The sequence below is a fragment of the Bos indicus x Bos taurus genome, chromosome 6 (assembly GCF_003369695.1).
Source record: "Bos indicus x Bos taurus breed Angus x Brahman F1 hybrid chromosome 6, Bos_hybrid_MaternalHap_v2.0, whole genome shotgun sequence".
Lineage (NCBI taxonomy): Eukaryota > Metazoa > Chordata > Mammalia > Artiodactyla > Bovidae > Bos > Bos indicus x Bos taurus.
Window position 1 is genome coordinate 15,893,876 of NC_040081.1, and position 24,794 is coordinate 15,918,669.

Here is a 24,794-nt window from a genome sequence, read left to right on the forward strand (position 1 = left end):
ATTACTTTGCCAACAAAGGTCCACCTAGTCAAGGCTATGGTTTTTCCAGTGGTCATGTATGGATGTGAGAGTTGGACTGTGAAGAAAGCTGAGTGCTGAAGAATTGATGCTTTTGAACTGTGGTGTTAGAGAAGACTCTTGAGAATCCCTTGGACTGCAAGGAGATCCAACCAGTCCATCATAAAGGAGATCAGTCCTGAGTGTTCATTGGAAGGACTGATGTTGAAGCTGAAACTCCCAATACTTTGGCCACGTGATGCGAAGAGCTGATTCATTGGGAAAGACCCTGATGCTGGGAAAGATTGAGGGCAGGAGGAGAAGGGGACCACAGAGCATGAGATGGTTGAATGGCATCACCGACTCTATGGACATGGGTTTGGGTGGACTCTGGGAGTTGGTGATGGACAGGGAGGCAAGGCGTGCTGCGGTTCATGGGGTCGCAAAGAGTCAGACACGACTGAGCGACTGAACTGAACTGAAATGGAAGGGGTCAGTAAAATCCTTTGATTTCATATTCTGTGTGCTTTTTTGAACCACAGCACATGTAGGAAGTTAGATTTTAGTTTTCTCTCATATAAAAGGGTGATATTTATAGAAGGGTGAATGCTAAGTTGCTTCAGTCATGTCTGACTTTTTGCGACCCTATGGACCATAGCCTGCCAGGCTCCTCTGGCCATGGGATTCTCCAGGCAGGAATACTGGAGTGAGTTACCATGAGCTCCTCCAGGGGATCTTCCTGACCCAGGAATTGAACCTTGTCTCTGGCATCCAGCACTGGCAGGCCAGTTCTTTACCACTAGCGCCTCCTATGGTGATGGTTTAGTCACTAAGTCGTGTCGGACTCTTGAGAGCCCATGGACTGTAGCCTGCCAAGCTCCTCTGTCCATGGGATTTTCCAGGCAAGAATACTAAAGTGGGTTGCCATTGCTTTCTCCAGGGGTTCTTCCCCATCCAGGGATCGAACCCAGGTTTCCTGCATTGCAGGCAGATTCTTTACCGACTGAGCGCCACCTGGGAAATCCCATTTCTAGAAATCGGATCTCAGGCTAATATTGGAAGTTGTGTCTTACACATTTCCCCCCGTCTGCCACTGGTTACTTTTTAAATGACGAGACCATGAGAAGTTGGAAAAGATAAGGCCACGTTTTCTTCAGTCTCAGGAGTTACTCGTTGAAGCAAATTTACAGAATAACCAGCCACTCGAAGAGGAGCTCAATTAAATGCAGCAAACATGCTCTAGCTCAGTAAAAGTCATAATCTACAGAGCCCAAAGTCGGGTCTCCGAATTTCTGCATGATTCCTTGCCATAATTAACACTACATATGAAAGTCAGACTTGAAAATTCTAGAGTTGCCTCTAGTTTACTTTGTCCCGAATCCGCTATACAAACAAAGAGCGTTTTAAAATCCTCCTAACAAGTCACCGGCACTGGGAAAACGACTACTAGGGAAAAGGAAAACACTGCAGCGCACACCTTTAAGACGCTGGGGTAGCAGAGACGGGGGGCGGAGCTCGAGCGACACGGGGCTCGCCGCAGGTGATCTGTAATTGCCTGCAGCTTCCCACCCCAGTACCGCGGGTTGTCTTCGGAATCGTTGCTGACATCTCCCGGGGGCTGGCTTCGGCTCCCCAGGCGCCAGGCGGGCGAGACCGCATCCTCTGCCTTGCCCGGGCGCTCCGGCCCCGGCGATCTCGGAGCGAAGGAAAGGGCACCAGCGGACCCCCCCAAACCCCGCCTCCACCGCTGGAAGGCAGGGAGCCGGGGCGGCGGGGGCGGAGGAAGGGGCGGGGGCAGCGGCCAGGCTTCAGGAAGCGGAGGCCGCCCGGGCGTCGGCGCTAAGCTCTCCGCTACGATGAGCTCGGAGCCTCCGCCTCGCCGGGCTCGCGGTCCAGGTAGGTGGCGGGTGCTGAGAGGGGCGCGCGGGCGCGAGTGGGGACGCGGATTCCCCCCGCTTTGCTCGGTGGCCGGGAGAAGTTGAGGGTCTTGGAGGGAAGCGCTCGGGTCGGGTGGGCGCAGCTAGGCTTCTTGGCTCAGGAAAAACAACTCCGGGACCTAGCCGCCGCCTCCTTGCGGTCTCTGGTGGCGGCGCCCGGCGCTGGGGAGTTCCCCGGCCGCTTTTGTCCTCCGGGCGCTGATCTCTGTCTAGCTGTCGTGGTTATTTGAACTTTAACTGCGCCTGGTCATAAGAAAAGTTAACTTTTGGGTCTTGTTGGGCCTTATTTTTTTCACTTCTACTTAAAAATAAGTGGTTGGCTATAGTAACAGTGGAGCGTGAGCAGCCCGCGGGGGCGCCGGGACAGAGAGAAGCCCCGGGCTTGCCCGCACGGAAACTGGAGTTGAAAGTCAGGCCTTGGGAGCTGCACAGCCCCCATGGTTCTCCTGCATCCGGGAAACCTGCAGTTATTTGTGAGCTTAACTTAAAGCCACGGTAACTTTTCTCGGGGGGTTTCCCTGATGGCTCAGATGGTAAAGAATCCGCCTGCTAAAGCAGGAGACTTGAGTCGGATCCCTGGATCGGGCAGATCCCCTGGAGGGGGGCACAGCCACCCACCCCAGTATTCTTGCCTGGAGAATCCCACGGACAGAGGAGCCTGGCAGGCTGAGGTCCATGGGGGTCTCAAAGAGTCGGACACAGCGACTAAAACAGCAAACAACTTTTCTCTACAAAATAATCAGCTTCTAAACACATGCTTTAGGACGTTCTTCCCTGTCACTTATAATTATATTACTGATAAGGTTTAGAAACTCTGAGCCTGGCCATAGTTTTTAAAAAGGGCGGGGCGGGGTCGGGGGAGGAAGGTGGAGAGTGATTTGACTCGCCGGCGGTCAATCCACATAGAGTGCCTTCATTTCAGAGCTTTCTGTTCTTTGCTACATCCCCCACCATTCTTGTAATGGTTTCCTTCCTTTTCCTACTTGCTCCCCTTTCTTTGTCCACATTACTCTTTTTCCTGTGTATTCCAGGCCTGACACGAGTCACTGAAGGTAGGATCATTAAACCAGTCTTTGGCTTCCCTGGTGGCTCAGAGATTAAAGCTTCTGCCTGCAATGTGGGAGACCTGGGTTCGATCCCTGGTCGGGAAGATCCCCTGGAGAAGGAAATGGCACCCCACTCCAGTATTCTTGCCTGGAGAATCCCATGGGCAGAGGAGCCTGGTAGGCTATAGTCCATGGGGTCGCAAAGTGTCAGACACGACTGAGTGACAACTAACTTTGATAAGGAATATGGGTAGATTGTCACAGATACTGCAGTGAATGAAGATGACAACAGTAGATACTGAAGAAGTTTGGAGAAGTGAGCACTTGGTTTAGAAAGGTTTCTGGTCTCTCCCTGGTGGGAGTGGTTTTACCATGTTAACAGCTAGCGTATGGACTTTGGAATCTGCAGGCAGAACCGGGCCTTTCAGTACCAATTCCAAGGCACCAACCTTAGATAAGCCCCTTGCACTTTCTCTGTCTCAAAGGGCCTATGGAGCAGAGTGAGATAAAGTTATCTCATGTGCCAAGCCATCAACAAATGGTAGCTGGAGGCATTCTCAGGTTAAGGTGTGGAGGAAAAAGAATGATTGATTGGCTTTGTAAAAAGCGAGTTTGGGCAAAGAGACGGTTACATTATGATGGAGAGGAAAACTGCATAAATTAGAGACAAGGAGAAGGGAGGAGAGGTGAAGAGTCTGGTTGACCCATTTCTGAGAATAATTGCAGATGAAAAGGAATTTATAAATCTTATACAGAGTATCTCCCTCACTAAGATTTATTTTCTCCATGTCAACAAAACCAGTTTATTTGTATTCATGCAGTATGTCATTCAGTCGCTAAGTTGTGTCTGACTCTTTGCAACCCCATGGACTGCAGCATGCCAGGCTTCCCTGTCCTTCACCATCCCTGGAGCTTGCTCAAACTCATGTCCATTGAGTCAGTGATGCCATGCAACCATCTCATCCTCTGTCTTCTCCTTCTCCTGAGCTCAGTCTTTCCCAGCATCAGGGTCTTTTCCAGTGAGTCGGCTCTTCGCATTATGCAGTATAGTGATACAGTGCACCCTTCTTGAAAGTTGGCCTGTTGGGCACATACAGTTTAAAATGACTGTGACAGAATCATAATGATCTCGCAGTGGCAGCAGTGAGCTTTGGCATGAAGCGAGATTGTAATTCCCTGCCCAGGAGTTGAATCTGGGTAGCCTCGATAAAAACCAGGAATCCCAGCTTCCAGACCAGTAAGGGCTAGAGGCTAGAACCTGTTTTCCCCTGTCTCTTGCCCCCAGTGAAAAATGCATTTTTTACAGAGGCAAAAACTGTAAATGCAGGTACAAAGTTTATGATTAGAGACATAGCACAATGACAAATGGGAGCAAACCCAGAGAGACTAAAGCCAGAGACGCACACCTGCCGAGAAAGGGTGCGGGTGTGTCCTCTGTAATGAGGAACACAGGAAAAAGAAGTTTCAGTTCAGTCTCTCAGTTGTGGCTGACTCTTTGCGAGATGGTTAAGTCATTTATATAGGACAGTGCTGGTGGCTAAGACGGTAAAGAAGCTGCCTGCAATGAGGGTTTGATCCCTGGGTTGGGAAGATCCCCTGGACAAGGGCATGGTAACCCACTCCAGTATTGTTGTCTGGAGACTCCCATGGACAGAGGAGCCTGGTGGGCTGCAGCCCATGGGGTTGCAAAGAGTCGGACACGACTGAGCGACTCCTGGTCTTTGTTTACCTTTGGCCAGTTGTCTTGTTTTGACACCTCTGTATCTCCTACTCTCCACCCCGCAGTCAGTTTGTCTCAGGACCCTCCCCTGGGTGTGCATGCACCCCTCAGTCAAGATGGATTTCATTGCAGAGGCATATGGTGGGGGGAATAGCAAGACTTACCATGCTCTGACATTGCCTGCCTCTTTTGGCCCCTTGAAGCCTTTTGGACATGTGTAGTGTCTCCTTTGCCCTAAGAATGGGAAATGTATGACCTCTTGATCTTCTAACAGAGTTTAGCCCCTCTTTGTTCCTGCCAGAAAGTACCCATTGGATAACCCATAAGGTCTGGTTATCCACTGTATTCCTGTTTTTTTATATCTAAGAGCAGATCTTGAAATGTAGACCGCAGTCTGGTCATAAATACAAAGCCCAAAGCCCTCAGGAAATGTCAGCAGAGGACTGGTAGTGTCTGGCCTGGAGCCTATCTTTTCTGCCCCCAGGAACTGTGATCAAAGGTCTGTAAATGTCTGTTGTAAATGTCTGTTCTAGAGCCCAACTGTCTCCTGCCTCAATAATGTCTGTTCTCTGAAGCTGGGTAAAATTGATCAGCTCCGAGGAAGTTTCGGAACTTCTGTTCTAATGTCTGTCTCCATAGCTTTCTATTCCGATTCAGCACACTGCTAGAACAGACTGGCAGCTGGACCAGGTCAGTGTTGATATTGTAGGTTACGGGGCGCCTGGTTATAGCAGAGTGAAGGTTAGAGCCTGTGAGGTTCAGAATTAAGTTTTCAGAGCCCAGGTTCTTTCTACGTCTATTGTGTTAACAGGGACAAGAACAAAAAAAAACTTAAAAAAAATACCTCAGTGAGACTGTCCTGTTAACTTTGAAACTGAATGTCATTTTAAACAAATTAATCTTGAACTACTTAATACTAGCTGTCTTCCCTAAATCTGTCAGCTGACGGCAATATTTGAGATGACTCAAACGCACAGCTTAAATTACATCAGCCCAGGAGAACTGTGATGCTCCTTCCTGAGACTATGAAAAAGAAGCCTTAGAGACCCAAAAGCGTGTACATCTCCAGTGCTTTCACTCTCAAGGACTGGAGTTAGTTTGGTGACCAGCCACTTGGCATAACCTCTGCTGGGGACACTTCAGGCTGCCTTAGGCTCACTACCAACAAGGTGCAGAAGCTGGGGGAGGGGAGCTGCTGGGTCTGCCGCTCCTCTGGGATTCTCAGAAGAGACTCTGTGCTTTGCAACCCATGCAGATTCTTGGAGGGGGAAGGAAGTGATTGGCTTTCAGATACAGATTTTTTTTTTAATTGGAGTGTAATTCCTTTACAATGTGTGTTAGTTTCTGCTGTTCAAAGATGTGAATCAGCTACATGTATACATATAGACCCTCCCTCACGGGCCTCCTTCCCACTGCCCACTGCTCTGTGCCATCTATCTGGGTCATTACAAAGCCCTGAGCTGGTTCTTCGTGCTGTCATGGCAGGTTCCCACTACGCTATCGTTTCACATGTGGTAGTGTGTATATGTCAATCATGATTTTCCAGTTCATCCTACCCTCGCCTTCTCCCTCTGTGTCCAGATGTCCATTCTCTACAGCTGCCTCTCTTTCCTCTCCTGGAACTAGGTTCATTTACCATTTTTCTAGATTTCCACATACATCCAGTAATATACGATATTTGTTTTTCTCTTTCTGACTTACTTGACTGTAGGAAAGACTATGGGTCCATCCAAGTCTCTACAGATGACCTCATTTCATTCCTTCTTATGTCTGAGTAATATGCCATCATTGTATGTTTGTGCCACATCATCTTTGTCCACTCATCTGTCAGTGGACACTTAGGCTGTTTGCATGTCCTGTCTTTTGTAAATAGCCCTGCAGTGAACATTGGGGCACATGTGTCTTTTTCAATTCTGGTTTCCTCAGGGGATATGCCCAGTAGTGGGAGTTGCTGGATCATGTGGTAGTTTTATTCCTACCTTTTTAAAGGAATCTCCGTACCATTCTCCATAATAGCTGTAGCAATTTACATTCCCAACCGTGCAAGTGGGTTCCCTTTTCTCCACATCCTCTCCAGCATTTATTGTTTGTAGATTTTTTGATGATGTCCATTCTGACTGGCGGAGAAGGCAATGGCACCCCACTCCAGTACTCTTGCCTGGAAAATCCATGGACAGAGGAGCCTGGTAGGCTGCAGTCCATGGGGTCGCTAAGAGTCGGACACGACTGAGCGACTTCACTTTCACTTTTCTCTTTCACGCATTGGAGAAGGAAACAGCAACCCACTCCAGTGTTCTTGCCTGGAGAATCCCAGGGACGGCGGAGCCTGGTGGGCTGCCGTCTATGGGGTCGCACGGAGTCGGACACGACTGAAGTGACTTAGCATTAGCATTAGCATTCTGACTGGTGTGCAGTGATACCTCATAGTTTTAATTTGCTTTTTATAATAATTAGCAATGTCGAGTATCTTTTCATAGGTTTGTTGGCCATCTGTATGTCTTCTTTGGAGCAATGTCTATTTAGGTCTTCCTCCCATTTTTTGATAGGGTTATTTGTATTTTTTAACATTTATTTATTTGTTTGGCTGGGCTGGGTCTTGGTTGCAGCACAGGGGATCTTCGATCTGTGTTGCAGCATGTAGGATATTTAGTTGTGCCCTTGAATTCTTAGTTGTGGCTTGTGGGATCTAGTTCCCTAACCAGGGATTGTACCCTGGCCTCCTGCATTGGGAGCTTGGAGTCTTAGCCCCTGGACCACCAGCAAAGTCCCTGTTTTTTATTTTTTATATTGAGCTGCATGAGCTGTTTGTATATTTTGGAGATGAAGCCTTTATCCGTTGCTTCCTTTGCAGTCATGGTCTCCCATTCTGAGAGTTGTCTCTTCATCTTGTTTATGGTTTCCTTTGCTGTGCAAAAGCTTTTGAGTTTAATTAGGCCCCATTTGTTTATTTTTGGTTTTCATTACTCTTAAGAAGTGGGTCAAAAGATCTTGCTGTGTTTTATGTCAGTGAATGTTTTTCTTATGTTTTCCTCTAGGAGTTTTATAGTGCCCTGTCTTAAATTAGGTCTTTGATCCATTTTTAGTTTATTTTTTTGTACGGTGTTAAGTACTGTTCTAATTTCATTCTTTTCCGTGTAGCTGTCCAGTTTTCCCAGCACCACTTCTTGAAGAGACTTTTTCTCCATTGTATATTCTAGCTTCCTTTGTCATAGATTAGGTGACCATAGGTGAGTGGATATATCTCTGGGCTTTCTGTCCTGTACCACTGATCCATATTTCTGTTTTTATGTCAATACCATACTGTTTTGATTACTGCAGCTTTGTAGTAAGTCTGAAGTTGAGGCGCCTGATTCCTCCAGCTTCATTTTTCCTGTTCACAATTGCTTTGACTATTTGCTTTCAGCAATTTGACAGTTGCTTTCAGGATCTTTTGTATTTCCATACAAATTGTAAAATTTTTTGTTTTAATTCTGTGAAAAATGTCACTGATAATTTGATAGAGATTGCATTGCATCTGTAGATTGCTTTGGGTAATAAAGTCATATTGACCCATCCAAGAATATGGTGTATTTCTCCACCTGTTTGTGTCATCTTTATGTCTTTGATTAGTGTTTTATAGTTTTCTGAGTACAGGTCTTTTGCCTCTTTGGGTAGGTTTATTCCTAGGTGTTTTATTAGTTTGGTTATGGTGGTAAATGGGATTGTTTCCTTGATTTCTCTTTCTGATCTTTCATTGTCAGTGTATAGAAAGGCAGTAGACTTCTGTGCATTAATTTTGTGTCGTGCAACTTTATCAAATTCATTGATGAGCTCCAGTAGTTTTCTGGTAGCATCTTTAGGATTTTCTATGCATAGTATCATGTCATCTGCAAACAGGGACAGTTTTACTTCTGCTTTTACAATTGTATTCCTTTTATTTCTTTTTCTTCTCTGATTGCCATGGCTAGGGCTTCCAAGTGAAAGTGTTAATCACTTAGTCATGTCCAACTCTTTGCAGCCCTGTGGATTGTATAATTCTCCACGGAATTTTCCAGGCAAGAATACTGGAGTGGGTAGCCATTCCCTTCTCCAGGAGAATCTTCCCAACCCAGGGATTGAATTCAGGTCTCCTGAATTGCAGGCAGATTCTTTACTGTCTGAGCCACCAACTTCCAAAGCCATGCTGAATAATAATAGTGAGAGTGAACATCTTTGTCTCATTCCTGATCTTAGAGGAAATGCTTTCAGTTTTTCACCATTAAGAATGATGTTTGCTCTGGGCCTATTGTATATGGCTATTATTATATTGAGGTAGATCCCTTCTATGCCCACTTTCTGAAGAGTTTTTATCATACATGGGTGTTAAATTTTGTCAAAAAAGTTTTCTGCATCTATTGAGATGATAATATGGTTTTTATTTAATATGGTGTATCATATTTATTTGAATATATTGAAGAATCCTTACACCCCTGGGATAAATCCCACTTTATCACGGTGTATGGGCCTTTTAATGTGTTGCTGGACTCTTTTTGCTAGTATTTTGTTGAGGATTTTGTGTCTTTGTTCATCAGTGGTATTGATCTTTAATTTTTTTTTTTGGTAATTTACTTGTCTGATTTTGGTATCAGGGTGACAGTGGCCTTGTAGAATGAGTTTGGGAATGTTCCTTCCTCTGCAATTTTTGGGAAGAGTTTAAGAAAGATAGGTGTTATCTCTTCTCTAAATGTGTGACAGAATTTGCCTGTGAAGCCGTCTGGTCCTGGCCTTTTGTTTGTTGAAAGATTTTTCATTATAATTTCAATTTCCTTACTTGTGATTGGTCTGTTTATATTTTCTAATTCTTCTTGGTCCAGTCTTGAAAAGTTGTACCTTTCCAAGAATTTGTCCATTTCTTCCAGGTTGTCTATTTTATTATCATATAGTTGCTTATAATAGTCTCTTATGATGCTTTGTATTTCTGCATTATTAGTTGTTAATTTCTCCTTTTTTATTTCTAAATTTGTTGATTTGAATCCTCTCCTTTTTTCCTTAATGATTCTGGCTAAAGGCCTATCAATTTTGTTTATCTTCTTAAAGAACCAACTTTTAGTTTTATTGATTTTTGCTATTGTTTTCTTCATTTCTATTTCATTTATTTCTGCTATCATTCATTCCTTCTACTAAACTTTGGTGGTGGTGGTGGTGTTATTGATGTTCTTTCTCTAGTTGCTTTAGGTGTAAGGTCAGATGGAGATTTTTCTTGTTTCTTGAGATGAGATTGAATTTTAGATATAGATTTAATGTGTTTAGTTTGAGTGATTCTATTTCTTTCTTATGTGATTGTTTTAATGATAAGGAGGTAAGGCAATGCCAAAGAATGCTCAAACTACCGCACAATTGCACTCATCTCACATGCTAGTCAAGTAATGCTCAAAATTCTCCAAGCCAGGCTTCAGCAATACGTGAACCGTGAACTTCCTGATGTTCAAGCTGGTTTTAGAAAAAGCAGAGGAACCAGAGATCAAATTGCCAATATCCGCTGGATCATGGAAAAAGCGAGAGAGTTCCAGAAAAACATCTATTTCTGCTTTATGGACTATGCCAAAGCCTTTGACTGTGTGGATCATAATAAACTGTGGAAAATTCTGAAAGAGATGGGAATACCAGACCACCTGACCTGCCTCTTGAGAAATCTGTATGCAGGTCAGGAAGCAACAGTTAGAACTGGACATGGAACAACAGACTGGTTCCAAATAGGAAAAGGAGTACGTCAAGGTTGTATATTGTCACAGGCTTATTTAACTTCTATGCAGAGTACATCATGAGAAACGCTGGACTAGAAGAAACACAAGCTGGAATCAAGATTGCCGGGAGAAATATCAATAACCTCAGATATGCAGATGACACCACCCTTATGGCAGAAAGTGAAGAGGAACTCAAAAGCCTCTTGATGAAAGTGAAAGTGGAGAGTGAAAAAGTTGGCTTAAAGCCCAACATTCAGAAAACGAAGATCATGGCATCCGGTCCCATCACTTCATGGGAAATAGATGGGGAAACAGTGGAAACAGTGTCAGACTTTATTTTTCTGGGCTCCAAAATCACTGCAGATGGTGACTGCAGCCATGAAATTAAAAGACGCTTACTCCTTGGAAGGAAAGTTATGACCAACCTAGATAGCATATTCAAAAGTAGAGACGTTACTTTGCCAACAAAGGTCTGCCTAGTCAAGGCTATGGTTTTTCCTGTGGTCATGTATGGATGTGAGAGTTGGACTGTGAAGAAGGCTGAGCGCTGAGGAATTGATGCTTTTGAACTGTGGTGTTGGAGAAGACTCTTGAGAGTCCCTTGGACTGCAAGGAGATCCAACCAGTCCATTCTGAAGGAGATCAGCCCTGGGATTTCTTTGGAAGGAATGATGCTAAAGCTGAAGTCCAGTACTTTGGCCACCTCATGCGGAGAGTTGACTCATTGGAAAAGACTCTGATGCTGGGAGGGATTGGGGGCAAGAGGAGAAGGGGATGACAGAGGATGAGATGGCTGGATGGCATCACTGACTCGATAGACGTGAGTCTGAGTGAACTCCGGGAGTTGGTGATGGACAGGGAGGCCTGGCATGCTGCGATTCATGGGGTCGCAAAGAGTCGGACATGACTGAGAGACTGAACTGAACTGAACTGAAGGGTATTAAAAGGAGGTAGGGAAAAAAAAGTAGATCATGGAATGCTTTTGAAAATGGAAGGAGAGGAAACCCTGCATATTGCTTAGTAGAGCGGTGTGGGGAGCAGGAAGGAACCCCAGTAGACAGTGTGTAGAATAAGAGGTCTTCTGGGAGGGCAATCTGTGGGGTAGAAGGAATCCCAGTTAGAACAGTGTGTGACTAGGAAGTAGCCCCAGTAGAGCACTGTGTGGAGTGGAAAGTGTCCCCGAGAGCAGTGTGTGGACGAGAAAGTATCCTCTTGTATCATTGTGTTGTAGGGACTATTCTGGGTGGAGGAGTTTACGGGCTCGGAGGGATGTTGGGTAGCTTGGTATGTAGAGTGGGAAGTCAGCCTAGAAGAGTTGTGTGTTCAGAAGGGCAGCATCCCTGAGCAGAGGGGAGTCTTGGTAGGAAATGCAGCCCGTGGAGCAGTGTGGAGCAGGAAGTTCTCCCTGGCACAGCAGCGTGTGCAGCGGGATGTATTCTGGATGTGGCGGTGTGTGGCGTGGGAAGAGCAGCACGTACATTCAGTGGGGCAGTGTCTGGGGTAGGGAGTATCCGCGCTGAGCGCAGCAGGGAAGGGTGCCCTGTATAGCGCTGTTGAGGAGGAGATCTCTAGGTAAAGAGGCCTAAGGAACAGTGAAGGAACTACCCTTGGTGGAGCACTGCGGTAGTAGAGGGCATATGTCACATAGAGCTGTGTGTGGAGTAGGTAACCACGGAGAACACGGTGGAGTAGGGAGATCCCAGGTGTAGAGCAGAGCGTGGAGTCGGAGACATCTCTTGTGGAGTGTGTGTGGAGTCGGACATCTCTGGCAGCTTGTGGCATAAGAAGGGAGGATGTCTCCTCGGGTGAGCGCTGAGTGGAGTAGGAAGTCACTGGTGCAAAGTGTGCAGAGAAGGAAATAACCGTCCACAGAGCAGTGTGTGGAGCAGAGAGGATTCTGGGCAAAGTATTTGTAGAGGAAGGAGAGGTTGTATCCAGAGTACAGCAGTGTGATGGGTCGTACCCTGGCAAAGTAGTGTGTGGAGTAGGGTGTGTCCTGGATACAGCAGGGTATATATAGGTGGTACCTTGGTAGGTCAGTGTGTGGAGGACGAAGTCCCCAGGCTAGACCGCGTGTGGATTCACAGTTCCTGTTGTAGAGCAGGGTGTGGCGCTGGCTGCGTTCCCTTCAGCAGTGTGTGAGCTGCGAAGTATGCCAGCACATCATCGTGTGGACTAGGAAGTATTCCGGGTACAGCAGATTGTAAGTGTCCCGGGGAGAACAGCGTGTGGTGTCGGAAGTAATCCTGGTAGGAGGAGGTGTGCTGCGCCCAGCTGAGGGTGGAACCGGAAGTGCCCCCTCGAGCTGTGTGTTCACTGGGTCAGCACCCCGAGTGCAGTGCATCTGATTAGGAAGCATCGGCTGTTCTGCAGTGTGTGGAGTAGGGAGCGTCATGGCAGGAGCGCAGTGTGTGACGGAGGGAGTATTCTGGATAGAGGAGTTTGGGAGGAGGACGTGTCCCCAGTATCCAGTGCACAGGGCAGGAAGAGTTCTAGTAGAAGTGTGTGGAATGTCTCTGGTGGGACAGTGTCCAGCAGGAAGTATTAATAATCCCCAGGGTCAGTGTGTGGAGAAGTCTCCTGGTGGGACAGGGTACGAGGTACCACGTGACCGTAGTAGAGCAGTGTGTGGAGTGGTTGGGACCCCTTTTAGAACATTGTGTGGGGGTAGGGCGTGTCTTCAGTAGAGCATTGTGTGAAATAGGAGATCCCCCAGTAAGCAGCTGCATGGTAGGGAGGTCCCCTGATAGAGGAGAGCTTGGTAGGAAGTGTCTGCAGTACAAGGTGTAGAATTTGCAGGATCCGCCGTACAGCAGGATGAGGGTAGCACGGAAGCCTCGGGAGAGTGGCGAGGATGCATTAGAGAGGCTGCTTCTGACTCCTAATCTTTGGTGCGAGTGAAAATCACCTTGGCACATCTCCCAGGATTCTGATTCTGTAAATCTGGGTTAGGGACCAGGAATCTGCGTTTTATCACCCAGGCCAGGGATTGATGCGGAAGGTTAAGGAAAACTGATTGGGGCCTATTGGACAGGGGAAGGGTGATGCCTCTCTGGGGTCTTGGCTGGTTTGAATGCTGGATGCAGTCCAGGAGGAGCAGGCTGAGAGTGACTGGTAAAGGGCCCTGGAGTTGAATTCTCCCTCTCCTCATCCTCTCTGCCTAGGTGGATTTTTGTCAGTGAGGAGACATGAGGTTAGAACCATCAGATGTTGGGGGGGGGGGGGGGCGGGGGGAGACTCCAAGGAGTGAGGGGAACACTACCCTTTTGGTGGGGAGATGATGGGTAGGAGTTTAGCCTTAGGGTCCGTCCACCTTCTTTCAGAGACCTCAACTGAAAGGGGCATCTTGCTACATTATTAGTATTTGTGTAGTCGTCACCTTCTGTCCCCTCTCAAGCTGTTTATCAGGTAAAAGCAGATTCATGAACATATGGACTCTTCTGATAGAAGATGGTAGACTCACTATTGCTGTCCAGTAGAGAAGCCACTGGCCACATGTTATATAAATTTAAATTAGTTGAAGTTAATTAAAAATTGAGTTCCTCAGTTGCACTAGGCAAAGTTCAAGGGCTCAAAAGCACATGTGGTCATTGGCTGCCCCCAGAGACAGCTCAGGTATAGGGCATTCTGTCACTGCAGAAGGCTCTGTTACACAGCACTGTTCCTGGGAGGAGAGGGATTCAATGAGAGGTTGTCTTGTGGGTGGGAAAGTCTGATTTGGGGTTAGGAGAAGAGGGTCCCCATTATAGGATCATAACAAGTGCATGTGTCATGCAGGAGATCAGAATCTGAGTCTTTGCCCTTTCCTTCCTCCACCAAAACATCTGCCGCTTCCAGGCAGTAGGGTAATCCAGTGTCAACCACACTGTGTTCAGTTCTCTTGCTTGACTTCACTCCTCCTCTGTTTGAGAGAATATTTGCAAAAAACATTTGCTGCAAAATAAATGAATTTCATATTTCATTTGAGCTTCATAATCACAGAGCTACATTTGTTACTTTTGGCATAGTGTGCAGCAAATGAATGTGAGTAGTATTTTTCCATTTCTGTTTATGATCTTTTTTTATTTTGCATGTAAGAGTTGGAGGTGAGAAAGAACTGAGCCATGCATTTACGGTTCGTTTATTTATTTTGGCTGCGCTGGGTATTCCTTGAAGTGCGTGGGCTTTCTGTAGTTGTGGTGTGCAGGCTTCTCTAGTTGTGGCACGTACAGTTCATTTATTATTAACAGCACTTTCCCTTCCTTCTCCCTTACCCCCTTCTCACATCCTTTGACTTTTAAACCAACCAAGACAGAAGGAGCTTAGCCGATAGGTATCAAGGTAGCTGGGAGTTCCTAATGTGTTTTATGACCATAAATCAAAAAGTATATTAACAAAACCCTACTTTCTTTTAATAGGTGAAGAACAAAACATGACCGAAATAGATGCCTTCCCTAGGAGGTAATAATGTTCTGTTTACTCACTAAGGTCTTTTCCTTTAGTGGCCATCATTGGCCTACAGAAATCAAAGTAAGAAAGGGACATGGGCGCTGAAAAGCAGAGAATGTCAGGTTTAGCATCTGGAGGGCTGGCTTGTAGGTGTGCGGGTTGGTTGCTGCCCCTGGTTCTGAAGGGACCTAGACTGAGGCTCAAGATGTTGAACAACTGGGATGGCCTGGGCCTGGGCCAGACCATTGTCTTTAGTCCCTGGTCTCTGGAGCCCTGGGGGAAAGACACCCAAGCAGAGGAATTGGGGGCGTGGGAGGGGTTTGCTCAGGATGGCTGCCGTTTGCCAGTCGGTACAGAGATGTTTCAGGACTTCCCTGACCAGTGCGGCTGGGAGGCCTGCCCCAGGCACAGCAGTGGCCTGTCAGCCTGGTGGAGGAGGACGCAGCAGGCCTCTGTCTGTTCTGTGTGTTGACCTCGGGCTTGGAGGAGCTTATTATTTAATATGACCTAGAGTGATTGTTTTTTAAACTTTTCCTAAACAGAGAAATATTTGATCCAACTGAAAAGTACAAAATGGACCACAAGAGGAGAGGAATTGCATTAATCTTCAATCATGAGAGGTTCTTCTGGCACTTAACCCTGCCGAACAGGCCTGGCACCAGTGCTGACAGAGACAATCTGAGGCGCAGGTGGTACTCTTTTATTTAACACCCAGGTGGTCAGATATTTAAGCGATAACTACTTGTCCGCACTGTAGAAATAACAGAGCCAAGAGTATTTGAGGATGAACCTCACTTGGGCTCAGCCTCCCCTAAGAACTTGCCTGAATTTTCCCCCTAATCCTGTTCTATTAAATGTTAACAGTCTTTGCATTCTTATAAATATATCTGCATAGTAGATGGCAGTATTCTAACTTAAATCAGTTACCATGAATAAATCCCTTTCTGCCATGGGTAATCGAGGAAAACCATCACTGTCATATTTGATTTTTCTTTCTCCCTAAAGAAAAGTCAATTTATGTCATAAAAATGTGTATAAATTCCTCAAATAATCAGGAGTATATGACAGTTTTGAATAGCTCATAAGCTAGTATCCAATTTAATCTCCAGGTTTTCAGATCTAGGATTTGAAGTAAAATGTTTTGATGATCTTAGAGCAGAAGAACTATTGCTCAAAATTCATGAGGGTAAGTAGTTTTCCTATTCATCTTCCTTTGATGCAACTGAGTAGTTTTTAATTATCCTTGTATGGAGACAGGTCCAAATAATTAACTGTTGTGAAAAAGTCTTGTCAATTAATTTAGCATGGGTTACAGGTTTTGGTTGTGCCTCTCTGATTATACATTACTCAGCAGATTTAGAGACCTTTGCAAAGTCTCTAAATGCCTACCAAGTTATAGACCACTCTGGAAATGAATGTAATGATCTTTTCATTTGGCAATTAAAAGCCTAAGATGCACATACTACAGATGCTGGGCAGTCATTTTTTAACTGACTCCTTCCATACCCGTTTTTTACTGACTTCAAAATACTGCTGATTTACATACATTATCTCATAATTTCTACATCACTATGCAGTAGGTTAGAGAAGGAAATGGCAACCCACTCCAGTACTCTTGCCTAGAGAATCCGACAGAGGAGCCGGGAGGGCTGCTGTCCATAGGGTCGCAGAGTCGGACATGGCTGAAGCGACTTAACATGCATGTGTGCACTGGAGAAGGAAATGGCAATCCACTCCAGTGTTCTTGCCTGGAGAATCCCAGGGATGGAGGAGCCTGGTGGGCTGCCATCTATGGGGTCGCACAGAGTCGGACGTGACTTAGCAGCAGCAGCAGCAGCAGCATGCAGTAGGTAAATTAACAACTTAATGTGTATAATAATCACCACATGCCATAGGTTTTTAAGTAATTTGTCAATGGACTATTAGAACAATTGCGTCATTAAACTTTCTTCAGAACTTTTTTTTAAAATTGAGGTATAATTGACATACATGCTGCAGGCCATGGGGCCGCATTTGTGTACATTGGGGAATGATTGCCATCACAAGTCTAGTTACCGTCTGTCACCATTCATAGTTACAAACTCTTTTCTCGTGACTTTTAAGATTTATTCTCGTAGCAGCTTTCAAATATGCAGTACAGTACTGCTAACTGTAGTCACCATGCTGTATATTAACATCCCCAGGACTTATTTTGTAACTGCAAGTTGATACCTTTTGACCCCTTCACCATTTTGCCTCACACGTCTCCTTTCCCCTGCCCCAGCTGCCACCAGTCTGCTCCCTGCAACTTTGAACTTGGTTTTGCTTGCTGGCTTGCTGGGTTTTTAGTTCCCACATATAGTGACGTGATCACGTCCTTCTCTGACTTGGGTCACTTAGCATAATGCCCTCAGGGTTCATCCGTGTTGTTGCAAATTGCACATTTTCCTTTTCTTAATGACTGAATGCTCATCCACTGTATATGCACAGACCACACTTTGTCCATTCATCCGTTAGTGGACATGTAGGTTGTTTCTGTATCTTGGCTGTTGCAATAATGCTGCAGAGAATACAAGGGCTCATATATCTTTACAAGTTAGTGTTTTCGCTGTCTTTGGATATATACCCAGAAGTGGAAATGTAGGATATGGTAGCTCTGTTTTTAATTTTTTGAGGACCCTCATACCAGGGTTCTTCTGTAAATAATTTCACCTGGCTGCTCACCAGCTTTCCTACTTTGCTCGCTCCTCATGTTGGAGGGCATCCGCCTCGTGCCTTCACTCTTGGGGAGGCCCCAGCACTGTAGACAGAGCAGTGGCGGCGCTGCCTCGCTCCGAGGTGCAGCGACACGGAGGGCAGTGTTACGGGGGAGTTCCTGTGCCTTTCCAGTCTGCCCTAAGAAGGTCGCTGCTGATTCAGAGAAACTTCTTAGGGGTTCCCCATAATAATCCTTTTAGGTTTTCCATGTCATTATTCTGTTTTAAAAAAGCTAACAAAAACCTGTTCAAACTCTTATTTCTTTGAACTGTAATAATTTGGATGTTTAAAAGTCAGATACTGTATTGTATAAATCGTTGCTTAATTAAATAAGTTGTTTCATTAGACATAGTAAAATTTTCCCTCAATTATCTGAAACTTTATTCTAATATTAGTAAATTAAAATTTTATATGTAGATAATAAGTACCTTATTTTCATTTCTAAATAACTTTTGGGGTCCTTTTTAGCATCAACTGCTAGCCACGTAGATGCAGATTGCTTTTTGTGTGTTTTCCTGAGTCATGGTGAAGGCAACCACATCTATGCATATGATGCCAAAATTGAAATTCAGACGTTAACAGGCTTGTTCAAAGGAGACAAGTGTCAGAGCCTGGTTGGAAAACCCAAGATATTTATCATTCAGGTAAGACTGATTATGTTATAATCTTAATTATAAAGGCCATGGTTCTGTACATGTGATTAGAAAGAACTAAAGCTGATTTTGGAAGTTAACTTTCTCCAGTAATCAGAAAAGGCCCTTTTTGAATCCTAGCCAATCAGAGTTGCAGCTTCAGCTTTAGTGGTAGTTCTTTAACATAAAGATGCTCAGAATCTTTATTACTTGGAAATGACTCAAAATAACAAATATTACTTGGAAATGACTCCCTGGCCCAGCCCGGTGTCAAGGTAGGGCCTCTGGAGGTGTCTGCTGATGGACCAGTGCAGTGGGGCGCCGCCTGTTCAGACCAGGTGTAGTCTGGGGGCTAGAGAACGTGCCAGCCAGTGAGGAGAAGGAGGGCATGAAGACTTCTAGTTCCAGCTAGACTTCTAGTCCTTTCACATTTTCCCGTAAGCCAAGATGTGGCTAGCCGCTGCCCAACTTGTAGTAAGAATAAAAATATTTGTGGAGGGGGGGGCCTGAATAACATCCCCTTTGTTACCCCAGTAAGGATTTCTGGGGAAAAATGAGAATTCTTGATGTTGCCAGGCTTCATGAAGGACACGGCCACCTTTCACACCCCACCATTCTTTGAGAGAGGGAGTAGGGGGCTACTTAAAAAAAAGAAGTCGAGGATACTCCCTGGTTTCTCGTTTGGACTGCAGCACTGGGGCATCTGTGAGACGTGTTGGAAATGCAGGTCGAAACTTGAGACAGGCGACCCCGGTTAGAGAAGTACATTGGGGCAGTAATGAGCGGATAGATGGCTCTGGGAGGCATGGAGTAGATGAGCTTCTGCGTGTCAAGGATGCCCTGAAGAAGGCATGTAGAGAGGGATTCCTGTGTGGCCCATTGACAGCACTCAGTGCTATCACTGCCAGGGCCCCGGCTTCAGTCCCTGTTGGAAAACTAAGACCCCACGAGCTGCGTGGTGCTACCAAAAGCAAGTGGAGAACAGAACTGAGGGATACTGATGAGGAATGGGCAGAGAGAAGACAACGAGGAGGATGACTCAGAAGAATAGGAGAAAAATCACAAGAATGATAGGTGATTGTTCATGAAAAAGAGGGTAGCCAGCACTGTCAAGGCACTAAATCAAGGAAAGTGTTTTGCCAAGTTATTTTATTTCTCTATGCCTCAGACTCTTCATTACAGGCGCACTGCCTCATAGGGTGATTGAGAGGATAAGATGATGTGGCTAAGATGAAAAACGCTTTGAACAGTGCCTAGGAAGTGGCACACCCCAGCCAGTAAAGGCCGGCTCTTACGCTTACTGCAGTTGATTTGACAAGTGATGGCACTGAGTTCCACATGTTCTACATTCCATTTAGGAAGACAGTAGAAAATGTCTGAAAATAAGCCTGATAATACAAAATAAGATTAAAATCTTCCTTTAAAAATAGGGTATTAGGAATCTTCTGTTTATCTTGTAACTCTGAAATCCATCAGAATGTTTCTTTTAAAGCTTATAATTCTTCAGCCATTTCAGAATTGATGGACGCATTTATAATACTACAGCAGAATCTTGTTAGAGCACTGTGCTGAGTTTATGAGGGCTGCCAGAACAGCATACAGGCATACCTCGCTTTTTTAAAACAAACTGAAGGTCTGTGGCAACCCTGTGTTGATGCCATTGTTCCAACAGCATTTGCTCCCTTTGTGTCTTTGTGTCCCATTTGGGTAACTTATATTTCACACTTTTTAAATTGTCATGATTTGTGATTTTGACATTACTATTGTAAAAAGATTATGGCTAGCTGAAGATTCAGGTGATAGCATTTTTTTAGCAATAGAGTATTTAATTAAGGTCTGTACTTTTTTTTAGAATTAATGCTACTGCACACTTTAATAGGCTACAGTATAGTATAAACATAACTTTTATATGCACTAGGAAACAAAAAAATTCATGTGACTCACTCTGTAGCAACATTCGCGATGTTGTAGCAGTGGTCTGGCACTGAAGCTGCAGTATCTCCGAGGTCTGCCTGTACAAAGACTGGGTGGCTTAGACAACAGACGTTTATTTTCTTGCAGTTAGAAGCCTGAGATCAAGGTGTCAGCAGGGCTGATTGCCTCTGAGGCCTCTCTCCTTGGATGGGAGGTTGATTCTTGTCTCTCTTGTCTTCACATGGGCTTTTCTGTGTGCTGTCTGTGCCCTGGCCTCTTTTTATAAGGACACCAGTCATAGGGGGTTAGGGCCCACCAATAGTCCTCATTTTACTTTAATTACCTCTTTAAAGACCATATCACCATATACAGTTACATTTGAAATACTGGAGGTTATATGTTTTATATTGAAGCCTTCAGTATATAAATGGGGGTGGGACCTACTGACTGAAAGAAGACCAAACTCCCAGGGAGAAGGACCCCACCAAAAAATAAATAAATAAACGGAGTGGGGACAAAAAGCCCAGAATAGTCATTTAATGTTAGCCTTTGTATGAGTCAGAATTAGTAAGAATTTGAGCCCTCACTTTAAAGTAGGAGCAGAAGGCAGGAGGCACATTGATAAAGACTCTCAGGTCAGGTGGTATCATTTTGACCCTTAAAAGCAGCTTGGCAAGGAAAACCCAAGCTGGGAATATATTACCTGATCACACAGAAACACTTAGGGACGAACTGTAATTTTCTAAAAGAAGGGGTGGCTCTTGGTGCTGTGGTGTGCGTAATGCGTAAGAAACTTTAAAACCACAGATGCTTTCCCCACTACAGTATACCTTTCAATCAACGTAATTTGGTGTCTAGTTGAGGATGCCAGTTTTTTAAATCATCAACTATGAGAAAACTTAAGTAGGAAAAAAAGAACTGTCAGCTTTGTCCTGCTCTAAACCTGAATGCACTGTTTGTGAAATGCCTGTGAAGTGGATTCTGTTGATGTGGCTGTAAAGGCGTACTGAACGACGCATTGACTGTGAGCGTGAAGCACGGGTGAGAACCGGTAACTGAGGAGGGGATTTTCCTCCGTGTCCCGCAGGCGTGTCGGGGCAGCCAGCATGACGTGCCGGTCATCCCTCTGGATGTAGTCGATCACAGGACAGACACGCCAGATGTCAACCTAACCCAGGTGGACGCGGCCTCGGTTTATACACTTCCTGCTGGAGCCGACTTCCTCATGTGCTACTCTGTGGCAGAAGGTATGTGGGTGTTTAATACAAATGTATAATTGGCTTTCTTGGCTAAGTTTCTGTACGTTTCATCTCAGCTTGATTTAGGTGAGGTCTTTCTAATGGGACATGAGATCTGGTCGTGAAGCTCACAAGCTTAATGGACATCTTGGGCCATGTGATCAGAGTGACATTTAAAACTATAAAGTATCTTATAGAAAAATCCTTCCTGAAAACTACTGTATGTTAAATACAGCTCTAAGGCTTAATTATATTGAATATCTTAGCAGCAGAATGTGTCAGTGATGGTGATACCATTTTTATGGTTAACACTTGTGGAAAACATTGTTGAAAAAAATTTTTTTAAGTGTGGCATCTAAACCACTGGACCACCAGGGAAGTCCCTGAAAAATATTTTGATGACAGTTCTCTATTGTAGTAATTTTATGTTTTTCTTTTTTCTCATCACTGGTCTCAAAAATCATTGCCTAGTTTACTGCTAGCTTGGGAATTTTTAGGAAGTGGAGAAAATTACATAGCATCAACACCATTTTTATAGAACTGTGTGGAATTAATCTTTTTTTTCCACATGAGAAGAGTCAGCAGAGAAAACATTTTAAACTATATCATGGACACATGTTAGTCTCGCCCAATGATTTTTGAGAACTCGGACTTGAAAAGTGATTTTCTGTCACAGTAGGTAACAAGGAAACTTCAGTGGCTTCTCTTGTCTTTTTCAGGTTATTATTCTCATCGGGAAACTGTGAATGGTTCATGGTATATTCAAGATTTGTGTGAGATGCTGGGGAAATTCGGCTCCTCTTTGGAGTTCACAGAGCTCCTCACCCTGGTGAACAGGAAGGTTTCTCAGCGCCGAGTTGACTTCTGCAGAGACCCAAATGCGATTGGAAAGAAGCAGGTTCCCTGCTTTGCCTCAATGCTAACTAAAAAGCTGCACTTCTCTCCAAAATCTAAATGATAGGTGCTATTTTGTTTTATGTATTCAAAATAGATTCTCTCTTTTCATATAAAGGAGTATCACTTGGTTGAAGCAATTTAAATGGTGTAGCAATTTTAAATGTTTTAAGCTGTAATAACTTAAAATAGTTCATATTGGACATGGTGAAGGGGTTTTGATATATGGAGAAATGAAATCCTCAGGGAATTCCTATAGAGAAAAATCCACAAGCATTTGTAATACTAGACTTTTGTAGTAAATTGCAAGTTTACTCAATCTCTGGCTGATTTAACTTGTATTTTGCGACTTTTTTATAAAACTTCATAATGTTTTTAAGGGCTTTTGAAATCTAAGAACTTGTTTTCCTTTAATATTTGAAATTTTTTAATTAAAATTTTCTAATTTCCATTCTTACTTGAATAATTTATAGATGGCTTGTTTTACTTGGTCATAAAAATTAATCTACATATGAATTACCACTTTTTTGTATAAGACTATTTTAAAAAAAAGCCTTCAAGAACTATTATATGGCATTTTGAAGAAGAAATAGAAAGCAGTTAATTCCTAGTCAGTAGAGGCCACAGACTTGTAAAGTATGATTCTGTCAGTGTCTTGCATGGTGAGTTCCTATGCCCTGTCTGGTAGTCCCATTCACAGACCGTCATCGTATTTATGGAATAACAGATGTGGCTTTTTTTTTTTTTTTTGGCAGTGCTGTGCGGGATCTTAGTTCCCAGATGAGGGACTGAACCCATGCCCCCTGCATGGAAGTGCAGAGTCTTAACAACTGGACTGCCTGGGGAGTCCCAGATGTTATTTTTAAGATTCAGCTCTTACTAACATGATATGTAAAATTTGAGTAATATGCTTTGTTAATCATCTGCCAGAGGCTGAAGATGGTTAACAGTCTGGGTTTTGATAACAAACTTGGGACCTGCTGGTTCAGCAGTAGTTTGTGCTGTTTCAGGTATAGTTCAAAACATGTGCCAACTACATGCCAAGGTCAGTGGGGCATTTATCCCCTTTCCTGTGGTCATGGCAGGGCTTTCACTGTCAGTTGAACAGTTTAACTTCTGACCTGCAGGTGCTGCTGTCTCCATGGCTCTCCTTGCAAGGGTGAATGACTACAGAAACTCTCCTCAGCTCATCCAGTGAGCACAGGCCAGCCCTCTAGGCAAAGATTATATAGCTCTGGTTACCTAAGAGAAGTTAGCTGATGTTATTGAAAAGCTCAACCGCTGCCACCCACCACATGCATACACACACTTTTTTTTTTCCTTCAGTGATCAGTCAGAGGGTTTATTTGAATAAAATCCTCTTGTTCAGATGCAGTGGCACGGGTAACCAATGTATCTGGGCACCAAAATGCCATCAAATCTGAGCTGTGGAAACAATAAGGACACAGCTGAATTTTGTTTATAACAGTTGTCTCAGGATAAGACAACCCTTTCGTAATAAAATTAACATGCAATTTCTTTGGAATCCTTTAGTTTTGGTTTCAGTCTGTTTAACTTGGAACTTGAGTAGAAAGATCATACTCTGTGTGTGTTAATAAATGATCTCTCATCAAGAACGTTTTAACATACATGACATCTCCCATTTGAGAAACTACAGTTTAAGGACCAAAAAAGGGCAGAACGTCCTGCCTCTGATCACTGAGCTGTCATCCCCGGTGCTCAGATATCAGTTTCACCTATCAGAAAAAAGTACAGTGTGACCTATGTGCAGCTCCTTCTTTGAAGAATTAAACTCTATTTTAAAAGTAAAGACTATTTTACTTTGTAAAGTGGAATGACACTAATCAAAGGGAGCTAGCTTTACTAAGAATTCATTCATTTTTCACATGACAAATTTTCTGAAGCTCTAAAGACACAGACGTATTCTTTGATAATTGTTTTTCACATCCTTTTTCAGAGGTCAGTAAAATTTTTCTGTACAGAGCCAGAGATGAACTGTGTTTGGCTTTGCAGGCCACACTGTCTGCTGCAATCAAACCTTGATGCCATATTGTGAGAATAGCCATAGACGGTGCATCAGCGTTCATACTTGTGTTCCAATAAAATTTTGTTTACAAAAACAAGTAAAGGTATTAGTTTGCCAACCCCTGCTCTAGTCTACACCTCTTCCCAGGTTTTCCTTTAGACTGTTTGAGAATTCAGAAGCCATCCTTTCTCTTTCCTGGTCCCAGCTTTCTCCTAGCTCTAAACCTGAAAATGCCAGACACCTGTCTCTCTCGGGTATGTCACAGGGGCCAGGCATTCTTCTTGATGCTGGGGATGGAAGCATCAGTGAATTCAGTACAGCAAACGGCACTCCCAAGAGGTAAGGCCCACCTTGCCCAACTGGTTTCTCTTAACTTTCATTGTATTGATGATCTTGGCCCTTCCTGGGAACAGGGTTCCTCAAAGGCAGAACATGTCCTAAGTGCTTGTCATAAGTGCATATTCTTAGCTTGTTAATAAAACACTTAACATACTGCTAATCCAGACTCTGCGGGTTTCAGAGAT

At 44.3% G+C, this 24,794-nt stretch overlaps 1 protein-coding gene across 2 annotated transcripts; it reads left to right on the forward strand.

The window, feature by feature from the left end:
* Positions 1-1,786: 1,786 nt before the first annotated feature.
* On the forward strand, positions 1,787-23,769 carry CASP6 (caspase 6). 2 transcript variants are annotated; one of them, XM_027543851.1, is made up of 7 exons: positions 1,787-1,893; positions 14,800-14,842; positions 15,373-15,519; positions 15,940-16,016; positions 18,035-18,210; positions 21,200-21,359; positions 22,070-23,769. In XM_027543851.1, exons 1-7 carry the CDS (start codon positions 1,854-1,856, stop codon positions 22,306-22,308), a joined length of 882 nt encoding a protein of 293 aa, XP_027399652.1. In that variant the 5' UTR covers positions 1,787-1,853; the 3' UTR covers positions 22,309-23,769. The 2 variants fall into 2 exon arrangements, with proteins under 2 accessions (XP_027399652.1, XP_027399653.1); XM_027543852.1 differs by lacking the exon at positions 1,787-1,893 and adding an exon at positions 5,219-5,390.
* The last annotated feature ends 1,025 nt before the right edge of the window (positions 23,770-24,794 follow it).